This window comes from Haliotis rubra, unplaced genomic scaffold (genome assembly GCF_003918875.1).
Source record: "Haliotis rubra isolate DU_JTF1 unplaced genomic scaffold, ASM391887v1 Scf133, whole genome shotgun sequence".
Classification (NCBI taxonomy): domain Eukaryota; kingdom Metazoa; phylum Mollusca; class Gastropoda; order Lepetellida; family Haliotidae; genus Haliotis; species Haliotis rubra.
Genome location: NW_025765259.1, coordinates 989,060 through 1,015,757, shown reverse-complemented (window position 1 = coordinate 1,015,757; position 26,698 = coordinate 989,060). Strand labels below are relative to the sequence as shown.

Sequence of the window (26,698 nt, the reverse complement as noted above, 5' to 3'; positions counted from 1 at the left end):
ACAATATTGTATGTATCACAGTTTAGGAATTTAGCTAGACTATGGACCAAGGGTTGGACTAGCTAAACAGAGCCGATCTAAAGGACTAGAGTGAGACTAAGGACCGAGGGTTAAACTAGCTAAACATAGCAAGACTAACACACGTCAGTGTTTAGTTGTTTTGGGTGACGCTGACACACGACTGAGAGACTAACGGATAAGTTAGTTTAGTTTTACGCCGCACTCGGCAATATTCCAGCTATATGGCGGCGGTCTACATTCATACATTCATACATACATACATACATACATACATACATACATACATACATACATACATACATACATACATACATACATACATACATACATACATACATACATACATACATACATACATACATACATACATACATACATACATACATACATACATACATACATACATACATACATACATACATACATACATACATACATACATACATACATACATACATACATACATACATACATACATACATACATACATACATACATACATACATACATACATACATACATACATACATACATACATACATACATACATACATACATACATACATACATACATACATACATACATACATACATACATACATACATACATACATACATACATACATACATACATACATACATACATACATACATACATACATACATACATACATACATACATACATACATACATACATACATATACATACATACATACATACATACATACATACATATACATATACATACATACATACATACATACATACATACATACATACATACATACATACAGTACTTTGTCCAAGTTTACTGCACGTTGCTGTACCCGCAACTAGGTGTTTGCACGTATTCATGTGGCCACCATCTGGTCATCTACTAACGGATTCGTGGGTTCTTTTAAGTGCACAGGGTTGTGTACTGTACACTAGGGGTTGTGACAACACTGAAAGAGTCTGCACACAAACTTGACTCCAAGGTTTTTACACCCGGTCACAGGTGGGCTCGATCATTCATTGATGCAGACATGGATCTGGATTCTGTTGACTGAAGATGGTGTTGCCATGGTTACTATATAACGTGGCCACCCAAAGGAAACACACGCCTGAGTCACAAAGTATAAGACGAAACAGAGTTTGCAATAAAATCTATTGATGTAAAAGAAGTCTGATGTATACACCTACACGTCAATGGCAGTTTTATGAAAAAAATAAAGGACGCTGGACTGACACAGTACCAAATGTGTCGTCACAAGATATGTGTACAATAAGTTAAGATTGGACAAGTTGAAGTTTATGAAATTTGGTTCGGATATGACGAAACGTTCTGTGGTAATAGTTCCAGGAATCACATTTCTCTCTCCTTAAAGTCGTACTGGACGTCCATTGGTAGATGTTCACTGATTGATGTTCACTAGTAGATGTTCACTGGCTAACACAGGTAGTATAGATCACAGTAAAGAATTTCACACAGTGATCTAGTCAATATCTGTTGTTCCTGTTGTGTCTATACCTTTCCCTGTTAAATCCCTACCCTTCCCTGTTAAATCTATACCCTTCCCTGTTAAATCTATACTTTTCCCTGTCAAATCATATCCTTCTCTGTTAAATCTATACCTTTCCCTGTTAAATCATACCCTTCCCTGTTAAATCTATACCTTTCCCTGTTAAATCATACCCTTCCCTGTTGAGTCCCTACCCTTCCCTGTTAAACCATACCCTTCCCTGTTAAACCCCTGCCCTTCCCTGTTAAATCAATACCCTTCCCTGTTAAATCCATACCATTTCCTCATGAATCCTCTCCCTTCCCTATGGAACCCCTTCCCTCTTGAATCCACACCCCCTCCCTCATTTCCCCAGCCCCACCCATGCCACCACCAGCCGCACCCACGTCTCCCTTTACACGCAGTCTAGGACAATGTTGTCCTCAACACTTCCCAGGAGTTTCATCAGGAGCTGCACAGTGTGAGCCACGAACAGGTCCGCTTGTCATAGGGAGGGTGCCAACTTTGCTGGCGTTTTAACTCGTAAATCCATCTTGTTCGGGGCCCACACTTAGCTGTCGTCTCCTTATCTCCTGCTCTAGATCTTCATATCCAGAAGACTCGTCCTGCATATCGGCATTAGGCTCATTTTGGGTAGCAAAATTCGGGGTATAAGGCTGAAGGTCCAAAGGTCTTCCAAGACTTTCATAGTGTTCTAGAGGTCTATCGTCCCACGTGACGTCGTCAACATTCTTGCTTCTCTTACCATAATCCACGTGCCAGCCCTGTTGACGTTTCCGGTAAGCTGGACGCCAGCCCTGGGACAGCGTATTGTAGATGTCGTTCAGAGATACGTCTCCATAGGCAGAGTGCCATCATTGTCTGCATTTCGAGCGGCATGCCAGCCTGAATTTTGCCGTAATCGAAGGGCCACCCCTGTTGCCGTTTGCCATAATCGGAGTGCCATCCCTGTTGCCGTTTGCCGTAATCAGAGTGCCATCCCTGTTGCCGTTTGCCGTAATCAGAGTGCCACCCCTGTTGCCGTTTGCCGTAATCAGAGTGCCATCCCTGTTGCCGTTTGCCGTAATCAGAGTGCCATCCCTGTTGCCGTTTGCCATAATCGGAGTGCCACCCCTGTTGCCGTTTGCCGTAATCAGAGTGCCATCCCTGTTGCCGTTTACCATAATCAGAGTGCCACCCCTGTTGCCGTTTGCCATAGTCTGTGTACCAGCCTTGTTGTCTTTTATGGTGTCTTCCGTTGTCGACATCCAAGCTTTGTCGTCGCCTAATTCCCGGGGCGTTCCTCTTCCAGGGGAGGGTCTGGGCATTAGGGCGATACAGTAGGTCCCAGATCAGATCCCCGAGTTCGGAGTCGCTCGGTGTGAGCTCCTCGTCATTGTGGCGGAGGTATTCGTCGATGAAGTCGTATGAAGGGGAGTAAGAGAGGGAGTCACTTTCGCCAAATTCTCCTGAATAAAAAAACAGTACGTTAACTTAATGTATGCAAGCTAAAGGAATAACAAATTAGACATATAACATTGAAAGGAAGAAAGTTGCTACACTTCAAAGGTTGTATATGATACTGTTAAAATACCGATAATATTTTTGCATATTTTCAGCTACGTGGATTACCGCATGGAGCCTTGGTTTGAATGTTTACATCTACAAGGCTTTACATTTTACTTCTGCATCTATCTCTGTGTGGAGCCTTAGTTACATAGTTACATCTACGCCCATCCCTGTGTCGTGTCTTGGTTTACACATGTACATGGAATACCGTGTGGAGCCTTAGTTTTACATCTTTACATCTGCATGGATTATTGTGGGAAGCCTCAGTTTTACATCTTTACATCTGCATGGATTATTGTGGGGAGCCTCAGTTTTACATCTTTACATCTGCATGGATTATTGTGGGGAGCCTCAGTTTTACATCTTTACATCTGCATGGATTATTGTGGGGAGCCTCAGTTTTACATCTTTACATCTGCATGGATTATTGTGGGGAGCCTTAGTTTTACATCTTTACATCTGCATGGATTATTGTGGGGAGCCTCTCAGTTTTACATCTTTACATCTGCATGGATTATTGTGGGGAGCCTCAGTTTTACATCTTTACATCTGCATGGATTATTGTGGGGAGTTTTACATCTTTAGTTTTATTGTGGGGAGCCTCATCTTTACATCTGCATGGATTATTGTGGGGAGCCTCAGTTTTACATCTTTACATCTGCATGGATTATTGTGGGGAGCCTCAGTTTTACATCTTTACATCTGCATGGATTATTGTGGGGAGCCTCAGTTTTACATCTTTACATCTGCATGGATTATTGTGGGAGAGCCTCAGTTTTACATCTTTACATCTGCATGGATTATTGTGGGGCCTCAGTTTTACATCTTTACATCTGCATTTTATATTCAGTTGGGGATTATTGTAGGGAGCCTCAGTTTTACCTTTACAGTTTTACATCTCTTTACATCTGCATGGATTATTGTGGGGAGCCTCAGTTTTACATCTTTACATCTGCATGGATTATTGTGGGGAGCCTCAGTTTTACATCTTTACATCTGCATGGATTATTGTGGGGAGCCTCAGTTTTACATCTTTACATCTGCATGGATTATTGTGGGGAGCCTCAGTTTTACATCTTTACATCTGCATGGATTATTGTGGGGAGCCTGCATGGAGTTTTACATCTTTACATCTGCATGGATTATTGTGGGGAGCCTCAGTTTTACATCTTTACATCTGCATGGATTATTGTGGGGAGCCTCAGTTTTACATCTTTACATCTGCATGGATTATTGTGAGGGAGCCTCAGTTTACATCTTTACATCTGCATGGATTATTGTGGGAGCCTCAGTTTTACATCTTTACATCTGCATGGATTATTGTGGGGAGCCTCAGTTTTACATCTTTACATCTGCATGGATTATTGTGGGGAGCCTCAGTTTTACATCTTTACATCTGCATGGATTATTGTGGGAGCCTCAGTTTTACATCTTTACATCTGCATGGATTATTGTACATCTGCATGGATTATTGGAGCCTCAGTTTTACATCTTTACATCTGCATGGATTATTGTGGGGAGCCTCAGTTTTTACATCTTTACATCTGCATGGATTATTGTGGGGAGCCTCAGTTTTACATCTTTACATCTGCATGGATTATTGTGGGAGAGCCTTCAGTTTTTAGTTTTATATCTTTACATCTGCATGGATTATTGTGGGGAGCCTCAGTTTTACATCTTTACATCTGCATGGATTATTGTGGGGAGCCTCAGTTTTACATCTTTACATCTGCATGGATTATTGTGGGGAGCCTTAGTTTTACATCTTTACATCTGCATGGATTATTGTGGGGAGCCTCAGTTTTACATCTTTACATCTGCATGGATTATTGTGGGGAGCCTCAGTTTTACATCTTTACATCTGCATGGATTATTGTGGGGAGCCTTAGTTTTACATCTTTGCATCTGCATGGATTATTGTGGGGAGCCTCAGTTTTACATCTTTACATGTACATGGATCCACGAGTGGAGTCTTTGTCTAACATATTTTCATTTTTAGGGCAAGGTCATGCCGTCGAGAGGCATGGCTTTTGCCTTCATGGAGACCTTATGCGCTGTCTCAATTAATCCGACGGATGGTGGGAGATATTTAAGCTCTAGCTCGCCTTACTTACACGTTTCCATGATAATCCACATAATCCCATAGGGTTGGAGACTTTCTTGCCCTTAAGCGATAAATGAGCATTTGGAATAAAGCCAATACTGTAAATTAATTACAATAAGCCCGATGTTAAATGTTGCAGTCTGGAGGCCGTCGGTAGCTGCTCCTCTACAAGGACACCACACATGCTGCAGGTCAAATGGGCTGTTTGGGATCCGTGAGTATAACATAACGCTATGATAATATGAGCTATCAACAATTGCAACTGACCATATTTAGTTGATTGTGTCGGAAAGTTGTGTCCGTGGCACTGAATGTGACCTGTCGGAGAACCATGACTCTGGGGACTGTCACTGACTTCACTTTTAATTCCGGAAAATATCAACTTTTAAAGTAAACATCTAAACTATGAACTGTTTGGAGACTGACTACGTCTAAACTATGAACTGTTTTGAGACTGACTACATCTAAATTATGAACTAGTCAGACTGACAGTATGAACGGTATGAACCCTCAAGATTGACAATATCAAAAACTATGAAGTGTTTGGAGACTGACTACGTCAAAACTATGAAGTGTTTGGAGACTGACTACGTCAAAACTATGAACTGTTTGGAGACTGACTACGTCTAAACTATGAACTGTTTGGAGACTGACTACATCTAAATTATGAACTAGTCAGACTGACAGTATGAACGGTATGAACCCTCAAGATTGACAATATCAAAAACTATGAAGTGTTTGGAGACTGACTACGTCAAAACTATGAAGTGTTTGGAGACTGACTACGTCAAAACTATGAACTGTTTGGAGACTGACTACATCTAAACTATGAACTATATGGAGCCTGACTACATCTAAACTATGAACTATATGGACCCTGACTACATCTAAACTATGAACTGTTTGGAGACTGACTACGTCTAAACTATGAACTGTTTGGAGACCGACTACATCTAAACTATGAACTGTTTGGAGACCGACTACATCTAAACTATGAACTGTTTGGAGACCGACTACATCTAAACTATGAACTGTTGGGAGACCGACTACATCTAAACTATGAACTGTTTGGAGACCGACTACATCTAAACTATGAACTGTTTGGAGACCGACTACATCTAAACAATAAACTGCTAGTACTGAGCATTGAGTGTGTCAAAACCTCTAAAAAAATAAAAACGAAGAAAAAATAGCATGCACGAGTCGCCTGGATATGTGCGCTATATAAATATTCTATAATAAGTACGAAATCAGAAAAGCAAGATTTATGGATGTCAACTTCTTCTTTATTATGAATAACACGGCGTTGCGGAGTGTATGCTTGCTCCTTTATCAACCTCAGGAAGGAGTCAGCATACACTCTGAAACGTCGTGTTATTCACAATAGAGAAGTTGACATCCATAAATCTTGCTTCTTATGCAGTCCACTTCTAACTGCCCTTCAACGATTTGATTACGACATTAGTACAGACAAAACAACCAAGTACAAGGTCAACTGGACAGGATATCCCCTGTCGGTATGCTTGATACTGACGCTGAAGGGGTCGTTGTCGGCACGGGTACTACAGATATGTACCCCAGGTCATAATGAGAAACGTACCCTAGGAAGATTCCATTCCCATTGTGTCGTATTCTTGATCGGAACTGTCATACTGTTGTATTAGGTACATTTGATTGCGTTATGTAAGTAATGAGAATACACAGTAACGGATATTTCGCGATGATGAATACCACTCGCAATCAGTTGAACGGGAACAACTACATGCAGTTTCGGTTTTGGATTGCGGAATATGGACTCGTCCGCCTTTTAGGGTACCGGGTACGTTTCTGTATTTTGACTTTGTTTAGGGTACATATCTGTATATAGAAACGTACCTGGGGTACGTATCTGTAGTACCTGTGCCATGACCCCTTCAGCGATACTGGCCGGGTTAGCCTGATTGTGTCATTCACTTCTACAGACTACAAGAACAAAGGAGGCCCTGTCCGATTGACCTTGAACATCGTTGTGCATGTATAACTACAGTAAACGATAAACTTGTGACACTCGATATACAGATCAGGTTCTATAAATACGGTTTTATGACAACATGTGTCTTCAAAGGTTTACAGTTATGTAGGAAACCATTGGTTAGATTTCGACCAGAAAATCATTCTCCATCTGTATTTAGACAGGTTCAAGTCACACTACTGCACACACACACTCACAGAATACACACAGACACACGCACAACACGGGCACACTCACAGACATACACTGGATGCAAGATTCAGTTGACATATTTAATCATGGCGGCAAAATATGGAGGTAATGTCATAACCTGAGAAAGTTCTGAAAGCGCCATGGCCGATGTCCCACGTGACAAGTCACGTCGCCTCACAACGTGGCGTCGGTGACACCGTAAAACAATGGACGGGTCATGAGGATTGGTTACATCAACTGAGAGTAAATTCGATGATTGTTGGCAGTAGATTGATTGGAAGAAACCTGACCCCTTTTCCTGTCCCTCGCCATGGCTGGTCACGCCACGACATGCGCCAGAAGGACAGGCTTGGTCCACCGCTTGTAACGGCCTCACTTGATCACAGGCCACAACACGCTTGGATCACATTACAGGGTCCGTTATAGGAAGCGCTTCTGTAATATCCCGTCCCGAGTCCGTGTGAGTGCATTTATAGTCCTGATGAACAATTGACATATATCCTTGTCCCTTTCTCCGTTTTCATCTCCGATGTGTTCAGATGACATAAAACGCAGATATTGCATGTTTCTTATTGATTGGTTTGCGCCATGTTTTAATGACAAAATGAATATATTGATATTGTGCATCGCCCACGGGTTTGCATGTGGGCCCGAATAATATTTTGTTGTTTTGGAAACATGATCCTTATACTGCGACATAATCAAGGTGTGAAAACAGATTAGATACAGTTGCTGGATGGTAGCTGTTGATTGATGGGAGGCGGGGTGGGGGTGGTTGTGTGTGTGTGGGTGTGTGGGATGTGTGTGTGTGTGTGTGTGTGTGTGTGAGTGAGAGGATGTGTGTGGGTGAGGGTGTGTGTGTGTGTGTGTGTGTGATGTGGGTGTGTGGGTGGGTGTGGGGTGCTGGTGTGGAGTGTGGGTGTGGTTGTGGCTGTGGGGTGTGGATGTGGTTGTGTGGTGCGGGGTGCGGCTGTGGAGTGTGGGTGTGGAGTGTGGTGTGGGGTGTGGGTGACGATGTGGGTGTGGGGTGTGAGGTTAGGGTGAGGATGTGGGTGTGGGAGTGGGCTGTGGGGTGTGGGGGTGGATGCGAGGTGGTGGGTGCGGGGCGGGGTGAGGTTGAAATTTTTGGGTCTGGCGTTTTCGGTTTATGTTTAGGTAGGTGGTGGTATTTAGCAGGGGCCTGAGGTCCAACGTATGTGGCTGTCTCGTGTCTGAAGTCCAAGTCATCAGATAGACATGTGTACTTGACAACGCTACTTGTAAGAAAATCGGAACCCATCTTCCCCGAATTATCCCTTGTGTGTACCAACATATCAGTCTCAGACCGGCGGAAGATGACTGTCATACCAATGACGTCTTTACCAATTTCATTCATATTTTCATCACATTCTCCTCTTTCATATGGTGTTGCCCATTCACTGAGGTTTGTGTGATTATTTTCCTTGACATAATCTCCTCGGATCTGATAGTGACTTGAAGCAGCTGGCGCCCTCCCGCCGTGAGTGTGTGCGGAAGCTGGTGGCTTGTCTTATCACCATCACCGCGGCATCATTGATCACGGTACTCGAGATATTTGCGAGGAGAAGATCAGGTTGTTTATTATCAGTTAAGAGATTGAAGGTCAGACGAAAAGACAATTGGAAGCCACCAATAAACGGACTATCGACATTTGCATGAACATAAATATCGTTTTTGGTTATCGTCGTCAAGACTGCTATCCTCCTGTCAGTATATAAGTGCTCCATCATCACTGGTGCAACATGGGTATCAGTCCGTGAGTGTGAGGTACCGCAATACACCCTGGTACAGTGGTACAGTGGTACAGGTGGAGGCTGGACTAGGCAAACCAGCGAATGAGCACCAAACCTCTGTCATACCTGTAATACAATGGTTTGTACCCCAAAGTGCATCGGCAACACAAATACCGTGGTCATGTTTATGTGAAGCTGGCAAAATGAAATAATCATTTTATATTTCCACAGTCGTTTGAAGCTATATCTATGAATTAAGGTATGAGCTCACGCCGGTAACGGCTTTTGTCGACTTGGGTTCAGGAAAGATCTTCCGATGGTAGATATCGAATGCTACTTAATGTTAGCTCATATGTCTTCTTCTGACCCAGACGTACTGTTTTCCCTGTCTGGACATTCATGGGGAAGTGTTAATACTGGTATATAGAAACAAGGACATTCAGGGAGAAGTGTTAATACTGGTATATAGAAACAAGGACATTCAGGGAGAAGTGTTAATACTGGTATATAGAAACAAGGACATTCAGGGAGAAGTGTTAATACTGGTATATAGAAACAAAGAGGTGTTGACTGGCGGACATAATGGTGTCAGGGGTTATTGCTTCACAACGTATCGATCCTACGCACAATGTTTGAAGGCACACCATCGAAACTAATATATAACCGACGTATCCTATCCATGTGATATACGTATCGTCCCTACGTCTGTAGACAGGTCCCTACAAGTGATATACGTATCGTCCCTACGTCTGTAGACAGGTCCCTACAAGTGATATACGTATTGACCCTATGTCTGTGGACAGGTCCCTTCAAATAATATACGTATCGTCCCTACGTCTCTTGACAGGCCACCCGTAAAGGCCCGGGTTGGAATAAACCTTAGTAACCCATGCTTGTCTTAAGAGGCGACTAACGGGATCGGGTTGTCAGGCTCGCTGACTTGGTTGACACATGTCATCGGTTCCCAATTGCGCAGATCGATGCTCATGCTGTTGATCACTGGATTGTTTGGTCCAGACTCGATTATTTACAGACCGTGGCCATATAGCTGGAATATTGCTGAGTGCGGCGTAAAACTAAACTCACTGACTCTGGACAGGCCATTACAAGTGATATACTTTTAGAGCCTACGTCTAATTCGCCTGTACCGTAACGATAACCCGCCTGTAGTCCCTAGATGACCTTGACCTTGTCCTGGAAGACGTCACTGACGCTATGTGCGTAGTGACTCCAGTTGATTTTAATTTCGTCGGCATTGAGCCAGAACAAAAACCCTAACATTTTGGCGGCCAGATCGGTTGTGTGTTGTTCAAAGCATTATTATATACTCCTCAAAACAAATTAAGCAACAAGTATTTTCAATGTAATATCTTTATCAATATCGATAGCGATTTTTGCCGGCATGTTACTGAAAGGTGAATACTCAACGAATACATAACCTTTAGTGATTGTCAAATTGATTTATCTGATAACATTGACAACATCACCTGAACACAACCACCCTCAGAAACAACATGCAAAATGTGTGGCATGGATGTGCTCCACATTTCACACATGCAGTCTGATCGGTTAAAACCTTCCTGTAATCATTCCTCTGGTACAACAAGCGGGTCCTAACTTCATTTTTATTGTTGATAATGCCCGTCCATGGATGATAATGCCCGAGAAAGAGTTGTTAATGATGTTGTTTAGATCAATAACATCGCACATATGGACTGGCCTGCAAGGTCACCTGATCTTAATCCCACTGAACATGCTTGGGACATTATTGGAAGTCTCCATGTTCACCCCTAGACTCTGGATGAACTTGAACAGGCGTTACAAAAAGAATGTCAAAACATTCCACAAGAGCAAATTTAAAGGCTCATTTGGTCAATGTAAAGACGTGTAGATGCTTGCATTTGTGCTCATGGTGGTCATACGCGTTACTGAACACTGCTTCACTGTCCAAAACTGACTTCAACTTTAATGTTCATTCCATGATTCGCAATTTCAATAACTGAAAATGTAATGAGACTAAAAAATTGTGTTGCTTAACATTAACATGTGTTGTGAGGAGTATAATATAAACTCGCGATTTCAGCTGAAACATCCGGGAGACAGAAGGATCGCTCAGCGACGACACCGGCGTGGGAGTGACCGTAGGCAGAGAGTGAAATTGTGATCTTGCAGTTTATCTCCCGCAGCCATATGTTGGTATGTCCACCAGGAGAAGTAATCCCCCAACTCGGAAATGATGATGGCAGCTTCTGTGACATCAACAGGAGCATTTAATTAATTCTAACATCAAATGTCAACGAATGCCCATACTTAGGCTCATATCTGTGCACAGTCAATTTTACATTCTGGTATCATCAGGTCGGTCTGGGAACAAGATTGTCGTTTGTTTGGATTTAAACAGATATTTAGCATTGGTAATACATAAAATACTACACTTGGGAGATTACACTCCTGACATTTTCTGCCGTTTCTTACCAAGCAATGCTGAATGGTGATATTGCCACTGCGAGTATTCCATATTTATACCTTACATGGAGCATATGTATAAAGACACATCTGGAATTCGAACCACGGACCTTCTGATCCGAAGTCGGACGCCTTGTCCACATGACTAAAGACGCTAACCCCATTAGCAAGCTGACGAGGTAAGGACGTCATCTGTGGGATGACTCCACGTCCATTCTGCAAACAGATCTTATATCTAATGTCATTAACCTTTGTAGGATCAACTCATAAAACAGCTTCACCTTAGAATCAAATGGTGCAATTTCATATCACAGAGGACATCGCCGATGATCAGGGCGATTAAAATCTCCTACAGAACGTAACGAGGTCATTAACTTGGCATCGTATTTGTCTTCTCCTTGAAGACCACGACAATGTATATATCTATAGGTTTGGATGATGTGTGTGTAAACTCATTATGCGTCCTGTCAAGGGTTGGTGTAATATTTCCACAGTATGGAACTCTCCGAAAATAGATTTCCATGCTACAGATGGTCAAGACAAACTATCGTGATACGACATATGTTTTGGATTAAACTTTCTCAGTAAAGATCAGATTCGAGTACATTTGGTCCCTTCTGAGAGTGAGGCACAAAGTGATCGATCTAACCCATCCAATCACCGTGGCAATACAACGTATACTACTTTTGACACTTTCTAAACGGCATTGTGTATTCATATCATGATACATACTGTCATGATACAGACCTTCCTGCAGTCCCAGCACAGACGATGAAGTCTCTAGGAGCACATGGGAACGTATTCAATGTAATGTTTAAGGCCCTCTCATGCGTTGCTTTATCTCGGAGAGTCAGAATGGTGTGGAGATCCCAATGATCATGGAGACCAATCGTTAGATTACTCCCAGCTCGGGAACAGTTAGACACCGCGACCTTCTGAGATTATTGAATATGGCTCTGGCGCTGACCCCATAATGAGTTGCTGACCCTTCGATATTATGTTCGCTCCACATGGTGGCGCTGGTTTAGTTTCCTTGTGATTGTATTTCAACATAACTCCGCTGATGTCATGTGGTCAGTACCGCAGGATGTATTGTGTAGCAGTATCGCGACTGTGTATTTGTCTTGCTCTCCCAATATTTCAACTGTTTACATGGCTTGCTCGGACAGCATGAAAACATATCTGTCATCCTGGCTATGTCAATTTGTTTCACAGTGTCCTATCTATGTCCACGTGTTTCACAGTGTCCTATCTATGTCAACATGTTTCACAGTGTCCTATCTATGCCCATGTGTTTCATAGTGTCCTGTCTATGTCCAATTCCTGTATGTCCGTCTGTTTCACAGTGTCCACATGTGTTTTCACAGTGTCCGATATGTCCACGTGTTTCGTGTGTTCTATATGTCCGTCTGTATGTCCATGTGTTTCAAAGTGTTCTATCTATGTCCATGTGTTTCACAGTGTCCTATATATGTCCAGTGTTTCACAGTGTCCGATATGTGTCCATGTATTTCACAGTGTTCTATCTATGTCCATGTGTTTCAAAGTGTCCTATCTATGTCCATGTGTTTCACAGTGTCCTGTATATGTCCACGTGTTTCACAGTGTCCTGTATATGACCATCAATGCCATGCTAATGTTCGCAACAATGGTCTTTGTCGTTGAAAGAACGTAACTGCTGCTGCTTGACCGGGCGACACAAAACAAGGGTCTACAGTAACAAGTGGAGTGTATAGTTCTGTATATTATGTTAAAAACGACAGGTCAAACTAAATATCCTCAGAATTGACAAAAGGATGCCATGTCCTAAATTTGACATTTGCAATAAAATAAGTAGCAGTTCGCGACAAAAAAAGTATTTTCGTTAAATGTCAAACCATAGTGAAGTAAACACAATAAGTTTACTTTCCAACGCATCTTAGTTGTTCAATTACAGGAACGTGCTGCAGAACGTGGCCTTGGCAGCCTATAAGGCTTCTACTGTGGCTAGATTCGTTATGGTACCAGCAACTTGCAGGTCGAGTATAATCACATAGCCAGTCACTGTTGCCGACAATATTCGTCAGTTCTTCGAATACACCATAGATCTACACGCACGTCACATATATAACTAATCTATTTATATATGTGACGTGCGTGTTGATCTATGGTCTAAGTTTAACTTATATAGCGATAACGGGTTCCTGTGGGCGTACCAGACAAGAAAAACAAATTTAGAGTTATCTACTTCCATCGATTTGCATCGGTAATTTCCGTACATCATACGTGATTTAAGGTTATTCGAGATAAAGATTTACCACTACGAAGTACCAAATGAGTTCGGCATTCCCAGCGGGGTACATGGAAAATGTTACTCGCTTGTAAGCGGGGGTACATTCCAAATTATAGAAGAGCGCTCAGCCAATCAGAAAACGACATTTATGTGTGAGGCAAGATAAAAAATACTACTACATTTAAAGGCAGTATACTAAATGAGAAAAGAGCAACCGCTGTCCTTAATACAATCACAGGACAACCACGGGCCTTAATGCAATCACAGGACAAAAACGGGCCTTAATACAATCACCGAACAACCACTGTCCTTAATACAATCACGGAACAAACTGCGTCCTCAATACAATCACAGGACAACCACGGGTCGTAATGCAGTCACCGAACAACCGCTGTCCTTAATACAATCACAGGACAACCACGGGCCTTAATGCAATCACCGAACAACCGCTGTCCTTAATACAATCACAGGACAACCACGGGCCTTAATGCAATCAACGAACAACCACTGTCCTTAATACAATCACAGGACAACCACGGGCCTAAATACAATCACGGAACAAACGGCGTCCTCACTAGAATCACCGAACAACCACTGTCCTTATTACAATCACAGAACAAACTCCGTCCTTATTACAATCACCGAACAAACTCCGTCCTTAATACAATCACGGAACAAACGGCGTCCTTAATACAATCACGGAACAAACACAGTCCTTAATACAATCACGGAACAACCACTGTCCATATTACAATCACAGAAGAAACTCCGTCCTTAATACAATCACAGAACAGCCACAGTCCTTAATGCAATCACCTAACAACCACAATCCTTAATACAATCACCGAACAACCACAGTCCTTAATACAATCACCGAGCACAAGTGCAATCCTTTGCAGAATCACAGGAAGACTTTCACAGAAATTATTTGAGTCAAATGATTTATTAGCTTGTAAATTCTTAAAAATGGAAATGATTTGACAGAATTGTTGCTACCCTAGGGTTGTTGCGTGAGTATGGTTTTACGCCGCTTGTAGTAATATTCCAGCAACATCACGGCGGGGGACACCAAAAATGGGCTTCACACATTGTACCCATGTGGTAAATCGAACCCGGGTCTTCACCGGACGCTTTGACCATTGGGCTACCCAATCGCCCCTTAGGGACGTTGAAGTCGATCAGCTTTGTGCGAAACATGACAAAGTTAAATAAAAAGTCCAATGGTTGTACAATGAGGTATTAGTCACAAAACGTAGTGACTACAGACATTGCTTCATTACTATTGTCAAAGGTTCGGGACAGTTTGGAAAAGAAAAACCCACGAAAACGGCAGCTGAGGTTTATTGAGGAAACACACTGTGACTTCCTAATAAATAACATCTATGTGGAAGGTACAGTACTGACGCAGCTGAGCCCCCTTTCTCGCTGATCTGCCCTGCTATGCAGCATGCATATTGTTCGGAACTTCCATTGTTTCTATATATACTGAACATCATTGAAAACGCACCACTTATAAAAGTTCAGATTATTAAAAGCACGTGTAAGGAATTAATATTTTTTGAGTGGATAATAACAGATGGACGACTGACAAAAACAACAACACAGAAAAGACGCTCATTCATTGAAATGTGTTCCACAGTCAGAAAGGATCAAACACACGTGGGGTCAAATTGAAAAGTCAATATCGCGTGTGACCGCCATTTGCATTGACATGTGCAGTTCAACGTCTCCTCATTGAGTCAATAAGCGTCCGAATAGAGTTCTTAAGCATGGCATTCCACTTCTGCAGTAGTGCAGCCTCAACTTCCCGGATGTTTCGCATCTGTTGTCGCCGCGAAAGACTTTGACCAATTTCGTCCCACAAGTGCTCCATAAAGGATACATCTGGCGACTGTGCTGGCCAATGAATAACCTGGATGTGTTGCTGGGCCAGATACTGCATGGAAAGTCTTGTTGTGTGTGCCCGTGCGTTGTCCTGCTGAAAAGTATGGACATCTTGGTGGTGATTGAAGGCAGATACGATGTGATTCTGAAGAATCTGCTCACGGTAATAAAGGGCATTAACTCTCCCTTGAAAGACATGAAGGCAGTCCTGTGATTGTAATTTATTCCACCCCAGACCATGACACTCCCACCACCCAAAGGTCTGTCTGAACCACACACTCATCAGCATAACGTTCACCACGTCTACGCCAAACATGTAATCGGCATTACGTAGATGAAGACGTGACTCGTCAGTGACTACCACACTATGCCATTGTTGTAACCTTTACAGAAAATGCATCTTAGCCCATGGAACACGCTCATTACGGTGTCTGTCAGTCAGAATTGGTCCAACGTAAACGTCGAGCATGGAGCCCTGTAGCGTGTCGACGGCGTCGTAGCCCATGGAGTCAGCGCTTATGACCCCCACGTCAACCTTGAACAAGTGCAGCAGTCCTGGCAGTCGGCAGTATTCGATCACGGATATGGTCAAGGTCTATATGGCGATCCTGATGGAGCGTCGTAACACGTTGTTGCCAAGGTCATTGAAGGTCACGGGTGCTGCCTGTCTACTTATGTCTTCTATGAAGCCTAACGATGGTGGAGTGGCCAAGTCCAAGTTGTCGAGCAATATCCCTGCTGCTGGTGCCAACCTGAATCATGCCTAGTGCACGTTCTCTTTCGTGAGGTGTTAACCTCGGCATCTCTGTCCTCGTTTCACAATCGTTAGTGAAGCAATGAGAATCGGTTCTCATACACCTGCTTTTAATGTCACAGTCAGTATGATTTCAGAATGAAATTTGCGCTTTTTTCATGGCGTGGACAGAGTCATACTATGGACAGGAATTTGTTTCTAAAGCATTTTTTCAACTGGACATGCCCTTCGACTTCATGTTAGTTATATTCATTGATCATTGTCATGCTGAAATCCATCTTGATGAAAATATGGACAATTTTGGACTGGTGCGTTTTCAAAGATGTTCAGTATATATAAACATGCTATTAAAATCAGCGTGCATAGGTTAATTTGTCCGTGGATGTGTCAATCACAATTGACCCTAGCCTTTGATGATCTCGTCCATGCATGGCAGGACATTCTACATTAATCAAATATTGCATGAGGCGTGCTGCAGTTGAACAAAAATATCGATATGCTTATAAGAAAGACAATAAACAGTAGGATACTTCTGGAAGAGTATACAACAAACATCCAATGCACATTAACATTATTATATCTTCATGATGTGGATATCTATCCCCAAGGGTGTACCTTGTATATTTGACACACGGTAAAGGACGTCCATTGTATCCTGCAGTGACACCCCGTGTGGCTTGCAGATGTGGTCTTGGTGGAGTCTCCCACTCTCTATTGTCTGGAGAACCTGCTCATGAGTGTAGGGGAGTGATTGAACTGGGGACATCGTGTGAACATGTCAGCTTGCATAACCGTGGCCTGCTCAGCCAGACTAAGCGTCTTAAGACATCAGCAGTTGCGAAAACAGGCCAATATTTCACATTATGGTAACAAACTGGTGATGTTTTAGTAAAGGGGACAATCGGCAGATATGCAGTATTTCAATGCATTGATGTCGGATATAAGGCTTACCGTTCCAGGGATATAAACATATAAACAAATCCTTATCTATATGTGTGCTCAGATTTACTCAACAGCGACCCCATCCTTCTCTACAACCTCCACATGGCCCCGGCCCTACCACCCAACCTAACCTCCATCCAGTGCAAAAATGAAGAACAACGTTTAAACCAATGTTCTAAACCTTGCTACAAATTGAACCAGCAAGACCTTTTCAAACAAATGGCCAATCGTCTTTTCAGATTACACATATTCAATATACCTGGCACATCTCAAGGCCAAAACTTGAACAGATGTGGTACCTAATCAATGATCCTTGAAAGATGCAAACTCTCATGTATCTGGAGATTGGCGTGACGACAGCTGTAAAGTTGTACTAGCCCCCGTCACGGCAGCTTGGTGTGGGCAATACTGCAACGTGCCTTATGTATGAACTCCATGTGAACTTATGTAAACTGAGTCATCTTCTTATAGCTGATCTATAGCTGTTTGTGGGTGAATAAATAACATATCGATAACCCAAACAGAGAGAAACTTCTACCTGTGTGATGGAGAGGAGGCTATTACCTGTTGACGGCAGCACCAACGATTATTGGGAATGTTTGTTGACATGCTTGACGTACAGACCCGGGTCTCCTTATCCAATGTCAGCTAAGTGGACTGACTGAATGTGTATTACTGCCCTAATCGATAGTTCATCATTGATTGGCCATTTGCCATATAATCACTGATTACTTGATGATTAAACGCAACAAAATTGTCATTAAATTTTACATTAGGAATATTGAAAATGTCAAAATAGCATTCCTCTCGTTTGTTTTTTGTTCGAGTTTGCTTTTTTCGTTGTTAATCAGTCTGAAATTCAGTGATGGCCATTTCTAGTAGATTACACACGACGGCGCAGTTGAGTCCGTACTGCCATTTGATACACGCGACAATCATCGTTATGTTCTCCAGAACAATTTCCGGGTCTGAAGACTTCCTGAGAGTTCCTTGTTGACAGAGTATCTTCACATAGACAAGTGCCTTTTGCCCACAGCAACACAGACAGACACGCACCCGATGTCAGATCAGGAGGGTTTAACATGTGCGTACAATCAGCTGATCGCTTAAAGACATATATCTGACGCAGGTCTAGCTTAGGGAAGGGCGTTCATGTGTTTTGTAATTACGAGATTTCATCTGAGTGTGGTGTAGCAGCTTTATCGCGTTTTTGGTGATTGGTTCAAAAGCAGACACTCGCCAACAAGTTCATTGTTTTCTGTTGTTGTCGAAACACATGCTAATGATGTGATAAAACATATGTTTCTCATCATTAACATACACATATGCAGGGAAAATGGGTCCACTGTTGTTTTTATGCATATTTCACTTCTATTTAATATGTTTCCATTGTCTTCGTATTATTGAACAACCCTCTGAAATCACGATTGGTATCACCATGTCAAAGATTCAGATGGCTGCTGAGGAGGTTACACGGGTACCTATCGATGTCTCCTATAATGGAAGTTTTGATGGATGTACTTGTGATAGAAAGAAGTGGAAAAGTGAAGTAATTAACAGTATTGTATTCCATTTCATTACGTCATTCACCTATAACTTGGGTGTATGGCATCACTGAGATTTTATCCTGCACTCGATGTAACTACACCGAGCCAATGACAGTTTTTGGATGCGTCTCCACTAGACATCGTCCGTTATTGACCGTCAGTGACAGCTACACACTGAGGTATGTGGCATGCATACAATACCTACACTTACACACCGTTCGTACGTGACCATCAGTTGTAACAGAGATAGATGCGGACGCACAATGCCCACACTTACACACCGTGCGTACGTGACCATCGATGAATGTAACACACAGAAGATAGATGGCGCGCACACAATGCCTACACTCACACACCGTGCGTACGTGACCATCGATGAATGTAACACACAGAAGATAGATACGGTCACACAATGCCTACACTTACACAACGTGCGTACGTGACCATCGATGAATGTAACAAACAGAGATAGATGCGGACGCACAATGCCCACACTTACACACCGTGCGTACGTGACCATCGATGAATGTAACACACAGAAGATAGATGGCGCGCACACCCAATGCCTACACTCACACACCGTCCGTACGTGACCATCATGACTGTAACACACAGAAGATAATGGCGGACACCCAATGCCTACACTTACACAACGTCCGTACGTGACCATCAGCGACTGCAACACACAGACGATAATGGCGGACGCACAATGCCTACACTTACACACCGTCCGTACGTGACCATCAGCGAATGTAACACACAGAAGATAGATGGCGCGGACACAATGCCTACACTCACACACCGTGCGTACGTGACCATCGATGAATGTAACACACAGAAGATAGATGGCGGTCACACAATGCCTACACTCACACAACGTGCGTACGTGACCATCGATGAATGCAACACACAGAAGATAGATGTCGGACACCCAATGCCTACACTTACACACTGTCCGTACGTGACCATCGATGAATGCAACACACAGAAGATAATGTCGGACACCCAATGCCTACACTTACACGCTGTCCGTACGTGACCATCAGCGACTGCAACACACAGAAGATAATGGCGGACACACAATGCCTACACTTACACGCTGTCCGTACGTGACCATCAGCGACTGCAACACACAGAAGATAATGGCGGACACCCAATGCCTACACTTACAAGCTGTCCGTACGTGACCATCAGCGACTGCAACACACAGAAGATAATGGCGGACACCCAATGCCTACACTTACACGCTGTCCGTACGTGACCATCAGTGACTGCAACACACAGAAGATAATGGCGGACACACAATGCTTACACTCAAACACCGTGCGTGCGTCACCATCAGCGACTGCAACACACATCGATGGATGACGCAGATAACCCCCTCATTACACCGTCCCTACGACAGCACCACACACCACTCCGACTCCTACACACCCTCCGTGTGACTCCCCGTGTCGTCCTCACGTCTGGCGTCACCGACGTCCACCTTGTGGCAGAGAGAAACAGACACGAGTGATCACAAATTGGAGCCGGCTCAGATTCCCGAGCCTGTGTTTGATGGATGTGATATGAAACTGTTCTCTGCGTGTCGGGAGTGAAGGACATGCAGGGCGGACCATCTAACGTTACAGCATTAAGCCGGGGGTAATGGGACAGAGTCAGGGTAAGTTGTCTGTGATGTCTCACCTACAGCGTAAGTATGAGACCCCTCATCCGGAACATGCAGTCAAGCACAGAGTATAGCAAATACAACAAACCATAGATGCTCTACAAGAACACGCATTAACAATATTGCAAGTTGGAAACTGAATATCCTCATCTCCACATCAGGCTCTATGAAAAGGATGCATCAATGGCGGATCCAAGGGGAGAGTCCCCCAACCCCCCTTTGAAAATGACCAAAGACCACATTGAAGTTAATGTTCTGCATTGGCGGAGCTAAGGGTCCCCTTTGATAATTCCTGGATTCGCCTACGTATATATTCCAAGGGATACATTTCAAAACGCATGCACATCAAGATGAGTGTATACCAGAAGAGGCATATACCAAAACGAGGAATATTAGGAGAGGTGCATATATACACTATATATCAGAACGGGTATATATCACAATGTTTGAATACCAGTAGTATATATCAACACGGGTGTATCTCATATCTGATGTACATACTACTGAATTTATATCAAAGCGGGTGTACATCATACTGAGTGCATATCACACACACACACACTGGTGGTCAAGTAACATTTGGAATGATCATAGTAATGCTATAGTTATTAGATCCATGGTCCAACAAGACAAAATAACATTCCATTATTGAATGTATAAATGATATACCCGTATAAAACATATATACCATGGTTAACCAACCGTGCTCCTGTTACACCCACGAGTATATCAGCTCTCTACTTTGGTGGACATACAGTCTCTGTCCGTAATCAATGATTTTAACTAATGATGCTATTACCATCAGATACGACTGCTAACACACAGAAGACAATGGCTGGATCATGGTTGGTATTATGCCTTCACTTACACACTGTCCGTACGTGACCATCAGCGACTGCAACACACAGAAGATAATGGCGGACACCCAATGCCTACACTTACACACTGTCCGTACGTGACCATCAGCGACTGCAACACACAGAAGATAATGGCGGACACCCAATGCCTACACTTACACACTGTCCGTACGTGACCATCAGCGACTGCAACACACAGAAGATAATGGCGGACACACAATGCCTAAACTTACAAGCTGTCCGTACGTGACCATCAGCGACTGCAACACACAGACGATAATGGCGGACACACAATGCCTACACTTAAACACCGTGCGTGCGTCACCATCAGCGACTGCAACACACATCGATGGATAACGCAGATAACCCCCTCATTACACCGTCCTTACGACAGCACCACACACCACTCCGACTCCTACACACCCTCCGTGTGACTTCCCGTGTCGTCCTCACGTCTGGCGTCACCGACGTCCACTTTGTGGCAGAGAGAAACAGACACGAGTGATCACAAATTGGAGCCGGCTCAGATTCCCGAGCCTGTGTTTGATGGATGTGATATGAAACTGTTCTCTGCGTGTCGGGAGTGAAGGACATGCAGGGCGGACCATCTAACGTTACAGCATCAAGCCGGGGGTAATGGGACAGAGTCAGGGTAAGTTGTCTGTGATGTCTCACCTACAGCGTGACCCCTCATCCGGACCATGCAGTCAAGCACAGAGTATAGCAAATACAACAAACCTCAGATGCTCTACAAGAACACGCATTAACAATATTGCAAGTTGGAAACTGAATATCCTCATCTCCACATCAGGCTCTATGAAAAGGATGCATCAATGGCGGATCCAAGGGGAGAGTCCCCCCACCCCCCTTTGAAAATGACCAAAGACCACATTGAAGTTATGTACTGCATTGGCGGAGCTAAGGGTCCCCTTTGAAAATTCCTGGATTCGCCTATGTGTATATTCCAAGGGATACATTTCAAAACGCATGCACATCAAGAGGAGCGTATACCAGAAGAGGCATATACCAAAACGAGGAATATTAGGAGAGGTGCATATATACACTATATATCAGAACGGGTATATATCACAATGTTTGAATACCAGTAGTATATAACAACACGGGTGTATCTCATATCTGATGTACATACTACTGAATTTATATCAAAACGGGTGTACATCATACTGAGTGCATATCACACACACACACTGGTGGTCAATTTACATTTGGAATGATCATAGTAATGCTATAGTTATTAGATCCACGTGGTCCAACAAGACCAAAATAACATTCCATTATTGGAATGTATAAATGATATACCCGTATAAAACATATATACCATGGTTAACCAACCGTGCTCCTGTTACGCCCACGAGTATATCAGCTCTCTACTTTGGTGGACATACAGTCTCTGTCTAATTCCAAGTTAATCAATGATTTTAACTAATGTGTGTATGCTATTACCAATCAGATACCCCAAGCTGTAGATATCGCCCTTTGACAATTTCTGGATCATGGTTGGTATTACAGGGTCGTATCCACACAGATAACACACTCTATGGGCAGTAGCTATAATGTGAAAGTATTAGCAGGGAACAGGACTTGAAACACGTACCTAAGTGTAGGACTATGGATCACTAACATCTCTCATAAATACTAATATTCCGCCAATCAGGTAAACAAATCAGTATTAATAGACACGAATCACCTGTATTAGTAGGCGAATAGGACATACAAACATTTACCTTTGTTAAACAATCATGGACAAAAGCTGCCTTTGTGTCAACATGCCATTATCACAGTGTTCGCACAGATGTTAGCTTAATGTTCACAAGCGGTCAATGCCCGAGGTTTATAAGAGTGAAGCTGATTGCTGTGCAATATGATCAAGCTATTGTAGAAACTGGAGGCTGAGTCGTCCTCTGCAATCAAATGGGTGGCGCTGATTTATACTTGAAGAAAAGTTGACTTTTCTATAACGTGCGATTATGTCGCTATCTTGGAGTGAGTTGTGTGGTTTTATTCTCCTCTGGCTTGAATGCGTTCGGAAAATGTCACAATACATATATATTATATCACTGAACAGCAATATTAACATTCGAGACACTGCATCACTGAACTACAATATTAACATCAGAGACACTGCATCACTGAACTACAATATTAACATCAGAGACACTGCATCACTGAACTACAATATTAACATCAGAGACACTGCATTACTGAACTACAATATTAACATCAGAGACAGCATCACTTAACAGCAATATTAACATCAGAGACACTGCATCACTGAACTACAATATTAACATCAGAGACACTGCATCACTGAACTACAATATTAACATCATCACTGAACTACATCACTTCAGACATCACTGAACACAATATTAACATCAGAGACACTGCATCACTGAACTACAATATTAACATCAGAGACACTGCATCACTGAACTACATCAGACACACTATCACTAACTACAATATTAACAGGAGACACTGCATCACTGAACTACAATATTAACAGAGGAGACACTGCATCACTGAACTACAATATTAACATCAGAGACACTGCATCACTGAACTACAATATTAACATCAGAGACACTGCATCACTGAACTACAATATTAACATCAGAGACATCTGCATCACAATATTAACATCACACTGCAATATTAACATCAGAGACACTGCATCACTGAACTACAATATTAACATCAGAGACACTGCATCACTGAACTACAATATTAACATCAGAGACACTGCATCACTGAACTACAATATTAACATCAGAGACACTGCATCACTGAACTACAATATTAACATCAGAGACACTGCATCACTGAACTACAATATTAACATCAGAGACACTGCATCACTGAACTGCAATATTAACATCAGAGGCACTGCATCACTGAACTACAATATTAACATCAGAGACACTGCATCACTGAACTACAATATTAACATCGGAGACACTGCATTATACAGTGAATATAGTATAATTCGGAATAGTTAAACATTTTACAAAAACAGGTTTTAATATATTTATTGTATCGTATGTTTTTAACTTGTCAGTGGAGTTCTTCAGTGCTTTTTAGCCAACTGTTTAGTTCCATTTCTTATATGTGCGTGAATATGTTCCTATTATTTATTCATGAAATATAGTGTTTCAATAACAAACGCTATTAATATACAAGGTCTTGGAGACATGCATTTATGCATAACTTGGATATATAATAACTGATTGTTGACCTGTCGGCGACAGGTAGATGTTTCTCTGATAGTTGTATTTTGTTACCGTAGACATACGTTTAACCTTAAACAGGTTCTTTGTTCATCAGTGAATTCTTGTGTTCTTGGGTGAATTTTGAATAAAAGTAAAAGTGAAAGCACGTCCTACCTGTGGGGTACGCCATAACGTGCATGGCGAGGAGGACCAGGAGACAGCAGACGACCCACAGCACGTGCATAGTCCTCGTGCCAGGCTCCATCACCACTTCCTGTCTGTCGCCGTAGAGAGAGCCACCCGGCGGCGCAGCTCTTATATACCCCTCCCTCGGACGCTAATCGTATGCAAACTTGTTGCTGGAGCTGATAAACTGCTACAAATTAAACCTCCCGCACGCGAGCTTCCTCGAGGCGGGATTTACAACTCGTCTCGCGCCGAACGTCGAATCGTCTCCCTCCATCCGCCGTCATGACCAGTGTCCCTTATATTGAACTGCTGCTGCTGGTCGATGAGCGCGACATATATCAGACCACGCAATGACTGGCTTTAGGCATAATCTGTTGTTTGTATGTTGGTCCACAGATCACTCAAAGTCCAGTCAATACTCATCTCATCGGCGTTTCAAAAAGAATAAATTATATACCATATCCTGCCGTTCTGAACACGGGTCTGTCTCACAAAGGGTGCCGCAACCAAGAACTTTCCGAATGCCACCTCCTCCCTCCCTCCCCCTTACCCGCCACACCTTCCATTGGCGTCTTCAATTGCCAGCGAGACATTATCGTGCCATACACATATTATTGGAAACATAACAACTTATAATGGAACCGTGTTCGATATGGACCTCACGTCGGCAATATTCAGTGATGTACACGTTCTATCTGGTGTTAAACACTGTATTATTAGTGTATATCGTGCCATTTTACATCTAGTATTAACATACCGGCTTATTCTATGACCCTTATTCATGCTGTGTCTCGTGATATTGTTCACACTATATCCCATGCTGTTATACGTGTTATCATAGATGATACCTTATACACGCGCCATAGTGCCTATTGTATCTAACGTTATTGTGGCCAACGTAGTGTTTGTACACTTTTCTTTCTGTAGTATGTCAATATACATGGCCTTGTTTTTAAATATTTCCTTTTTACCAAACTCCCACCACAATTTTTTACCGCCCCTATGTCAATATATATGGCCTTGTTTTAAGGGCACATTTGTCCTACGACAATTAATGTTGTAGGTATTGAGGCTGTGTATTGTTATTTACACATTTGTCTGGCCAGATGAGTCAGCTTGATGTAGTCTAAAATAAGTGCATACTTTATGTCAGTCATTGCGGTTCACCATATTTTACCGTAGAATCATGTTTTACCTTGATATACTTCTAGATCCGTCAGCCCTATACCCATGGTCTTGTGGGTTTCACCAAAGTAGTTAACCAATCACACCTACATTGCTGCAGGCCAATTTCCTCCGCTAAACTGACATGCTAGGACAAACCTGGGGACTGTGGCGGTAGAGCCAGCTCACCCGTTAGTTGCCATTAGTTACCGTTAGTTGCCATTAGTTACCGTTAGTTGCCATTACTTACGGTTAGTTGTCATTAGTTATCGCCAGTTGCTCTAGTTCATGTGTAGCTACACAAGTAGTTTGTGTTACTGTAAGTACTTGTATATCAACTGAGTACACAGCATTAGTTGAGTTCTTACCTAACGTCATGTGAGCCATTCATTGTTTTGCTTATTTTTCAAATAAATAAAAAAACATAATAAACATAAATAGGTGTTTATTAACACTTTAAGCATACAAGTGATGAATGCCTGAGAGCCTGACGACAGACTACATAAGCACACTTATATTGACCTCTGGTAATTAAGTCTCACGTGTCAGTTATCCAGCAGCAATTGCTCTTTTATCACACATAGTTATAACTC

General features: G+C 42.6%; 1 protein-coding gene across 1 annotated transcript; it reads right to left on the bottom strand.

Moving 5' to 3' along the window:
• Positions 1–1,151: 1,151 nt before the first annotated feature.
• On the bottom strand, positions 1,152–25,042 carry LOC124267669. The gene is made up of 2 exons (XM_046702638.1): positions 24,927–25,042; positions 1,152–2,973 (listed from the first exon to the last, which is right to left on the bottom strand). Exons 1-2 carry the CDS (start codon positions 25,015–25,017, stop codon positions 2,267–2,269), a joined length of 798 nt encoding a protein of 265 aa, XP_046558594.1. The 5' UTR covers positions 25,018–25,042; the 3' UTR covers positions 1,152–2,266.
• Positions 25,043–26,698: the final 1,656 nt, after the last annotated feature.